Source organism: Lactuca serriola, chromosome 1 (genome assembly GCF_051521515.1).
Source record: "Lactuca serriola cultivar US96UC23 chromosome 1, Lser_US96UC23_V15, whole genome shotgun sequence".
Taxonomy (NCBI): Eukaryota; Viridiplantae; Streptophyta; class Magnoliopsida; order Asterales; family Asteraceae; genus Lactuca; species Lactuca serriola.
Window position 1 is genome coordinate 92,626,340 of NC_136408.1, and position 3,933 is coordinate 92,630,272.

The 3,933-nt window shown below is 34.3% G+C and overlaps 1 protein-coding gene across 1 annotated transcript; it reads right to left on the reverse strand.

The window, feature by feature from the left end:
* Positions 1–1,505: 1,505 nt before the first annotated feature.
* On the reverse strand, positions 1,506–2,448 carry LOC145070021 (non-specific lipid transfer protein GPI-anchored 5-like). The gene is made up of 2 exons (XM_079016941.1): positions 2,078–2,448; positions 1,506–1,803 (listed from the first exon to the last, which is right to left on the reverse strand). Exons 1-2 carry the CDS (start codon positions 2,406–2,408, stop codon positions 1,688–1,690), a joined length of 447 nt encoding a protein of 148 aa, XP_078873067.1. The 5' UTR covers positions 2,409–2,448; the 3' UTR covers positions 1,506–1,687.
* Between the last annotated feature and the right edge of the window lie 1,485 nt (positions 2,449–3,933).

The following is a 3,933-nucleotide window of genomic DNA, read 5'->3' on the forward strand; positions in this document are numbered from 1 at the left end:
CTGTTTACCTATCTTGGAATCCCCGTTGGTGGAAATATGAATCTAAAAAGCGCTTGGAGGCCGATAATAGATAAATTCCAATAAAAACTTTCACTATGGAAAGTGAAAACATTGAGCTTTGGTGATAGAGTTACGCTTGCAAAGGCGGTGCTAGGTAACCTCCCGATGTATTATATGTCCATCTTCATAGTTCCTAATGGAGTAATTGACACTCTTGAAAAAATAAGACGAAATTTTATATGGAGTAGAGAGTACGGCAAAAAAAAACATTTGTTGGGTGAATTGGGAAAAGATCACTGCCCCCAAAAAAAGGTAAGGGGTATTAGGCTTGGCTCAATTAAAGCTATAAATCTCTCCTTGGTCACTAAATGGTTGTGGAAACTAAAAAATGACAATTGTGCCCTCCAGGAAAAAGTGATCAGTTGCCTACACGGACTATCGGGGAGGCATTGGACTGTGTTTGGTAACTATACTATCACCGGGGAAAAACATCATAAAATCTAGCAGGAGCTTGGCAAAACTTAACATCGAACCTAATGAAGTCGTTTCTTGGAATCCGGAGGAGAAAAAATGGGTCTCTGATTTCCTGTTTGGCGTCGATTCATTGTTAGTTTGTTACAAGACCGAATCGAGTTAGCGAGTCATATTGTAAATTATGGTCCCTTTGATTGGTGCAAGGTGATCCCATACAAGATCCTATGCTTCATATGAAGGGCAAAACAGGGAAGAATTCCAGTTGTTGTGGCACTAAGTCAAAGGGGAATTGCCATTCTAGTCACCATATGTAGTATATGTAATGCAAAGGAGGAGACAAGTGATCACGCTTTACTTTCATGTCATGCAACGAAATCCGTGTTTGAGTCGATCCTATCTTGGTGTGAAATCAGATGTGATGGCTTTACATCGGTGAAAGATATGGTTCTCTTTATTTGTCGATGGTCCAGATGTAGAAAGAAACAGAGCTTACATAATGTAATTCTCTGTGGAACTTTATGGTGCATATGGACAACGAGAAGCAAATGGATTTTTGATAAAGTTCCAGTGATTCCAACGACTACAATGGATAGAATAAAGACAATTACCTTCACTTGGAACATTAATCCTTTCTTTTGCTTGTAATTTGCATGTACTTTGCTTTTTCTTTCCTTTTGTACTCTTTTCCCTCATTGTCTTGATGGGGTTCTTTAATTTATTTGCCGGTTTCCAAAAAAAAATATGGGACCAAGCAGCATTAAATAACAAAAAAATAAGCAAAAGTTATTTTATATGATTTTTACTGTTAATGGTGTTTATCTCGGACAAAACTAAGAAAAAAAGGTTTTAGGAATGCTTAGACTTCCAATGAAAAAACTGGACTTATTACAAAAAAACTAGATACACCATTTCTTCTGTAATTTACTTTTGATTTATGGAATTGCAATACAACAAAATCAGAGAGGCCAGTAGCTTCCCAGTTACGATGTTGGTGCATAACTATACAAAATCAGCCATAAAAGAGCTCAGAATCAGAAATTAAAGTCATATTTATCTCAAACAATACAAAATCCTCATATATATAAAGCAATTTCATACATAGCATGTCCCTCGACAAACTCAAAGTTCATATGCGAAAAAAGGTAAGAATCAACGGGAAATAAGCAAATATCATAAATCCGAACATAATTTTTCCTAATATAAAACTTGTAACTTAGAACACCATAGCATACTCGGCAACAAGTAGCAAAAATACAGTAGGAATGGTTGCAACTCTAGTTGAAGATACATCTGATGAACCAGATGAACCAGTACTTGATGACGCGTTTCCTGTGGATTTAAACAAAACAAAGATAGTTAGATAAATCTGACATTTCCAATTAATATGTGGAATCATAAAATGCTACACATCTCTAGTAATATAGATTTTTTTGATCATTTAACCTCGACTTGAATCAATGATACAATTAAGTCAGTAATTAGAAAAAAAAAAAAAAAAAGTATATGTACCAAAATGAAATGATACAAAAAATACGGTTTTTATATATAATTAAAAGATAATTTGAATGACGAGCTGCTAAATAAATGTTTTTCTTTCGGTTACCATTGCATTTACTAGTTGATGGTGTCTGGACATTGCATGCTTTCGGTAAATCAAGAGCCTTAGTTTCGTTGATTTTAATACCAAAAGACGAGCCACCACCATTAAGGACTTGACACAGGCACTGTGGCTGTGTCTGGACCACAATCGCGAGTTGGCTGCAACATCCTGATGATGGTGTTGTCGCGTCACCAGAAATGTAGTTGAGACATGGGGACATGCCTTCTAGCTCATTGTCGCACCCTGATGATTGAGCAACTGCAACTCCATAGAGGGCAGCCATTGTGATTGCTAGGATCATTGTGATTGATGCTGTTTTTTGATATTGTGCCATTTGGTTATTAGTGGAATTTTGGTATAGATAGGTGCTTGAAGTTATGGATTGGTGAAGTGTGGTGATTTTTTGCATTAATATATAGGGAAGGTGGCATGCATAGTTTGACTCTAGTTAAGGAGGCGCTGAAACCATCGTCATGGCTTTAAAGTCTCCAAAAAGGAGAGGTTTGAATTCCAGAATTCCACAAGCTTCAATCTTGTACTCCGAGAGTTCTACAGTTAAGGAGGTGTCGAGTTTCCTACTTTGTAAAATTAACTACAAAGTAGCATGCATGGTTTTAGAGAAAAGTAGCATGCATGGTTTTGAGTTGGAGAGCTTACTTTTAGGATTCCACTTTTCAATCGTTGGGCTCCTTTTGCCTAGTAGATTATGGTCATTGGTGTATATTTTGTACCAAAGTGTATTTTAGAAAGATGTTTTTATCTTGAACATAACTTGAATGGTGTAAAGATATAAATGATAAAATCGTTTATAATGGTTGTGAACTTCAAAGTCGTCATTATTTATCACATATGAAAAAGAGCTGATCGATACTGATGGAACCAAAAGAGTCTTGATTAATTATTTATATTACGTGACCTGCTCATGCAATCCAGTTTTTGGTAAAAAGCTAACTAATTCTAGAAAATAGAGGATGGTAGAACTGTTAAAAAATATTTTAGAACTGTTAAAGACAGCAAATCAACTTTATAAAGTTTAGGACGCTAAATAGCGAATTAACCAACTCTATAAAAATGTAGGACGGCAGCCGGCAGGGGTTGTTTGAGGGGATAGGGTGTATTAAGAGTTGGGACGTATGAATCTTCAAAATATGAGTAAATTACAAAAACTTTGGAGTGTTCATTCTATCTAATCTGATTAGTTGAATCCATTTTGATTATGTTTTTTCAAAATATGGAATTATGGATCCTAATACATAAAATAAAATTCAAATTCGAGCTGAATCAACTAAATTACAATTCACTTGGATCCGTTTAATAAAATTAATTTTGAAAAGGTGCAGACATTTAACACATTTAACAGCCCTATAAAGAGTAGGAACCTAAATAGCGAGCTAACTAACTCTATAAATTCTAGAACGGAAGCTCACAGGTGTTGCTTTAGGGGATGGGGTGTTTTAAGAGTTAGGACGCTAGCAATGTTCAAAATTACTAAATTCTAGGATATTTATTTCAATGCATTAGGTCGATCGATTAAACAAATCTGAATCGATTTTGATTTTTTAAAATATGAATACAAATAATTGAAACTAAATTCAAATTTGATTTGTATGAACCAAATTATAATTCGATTGGATAGGTTCTATATAAATCGATTTCAAAATTTAGTTTTTTTTTCTCTTTCTTGGTAAGGAAACGTAGAATAATAAATTTCATGCCAATATTCATAGTTTAATATACACATTCACAATTTACTACATAGATACACTTAACACAATCATTGATAGTTTAATACATAAGGGAAAACTACAATAAAATTCTTATATATTAACCTCATAATCGATTTAGTCCATATATATATA

Coding starts and splice junctions, on each gene's coding strand:
- LOC145070021 (XM_079016941.1), bottom strand. CDS start 2,408: ATGGCACAATATCAAAAAACAGCATCAATCACAATGATCCTAGCAATC. Junction 1,804..2,077: donor ATCAACTAGTAAATGCAATG/GTAACCGAAAGA, acceptor TTAAATCCACAG/GAAACGCGTCATCAAGTACT.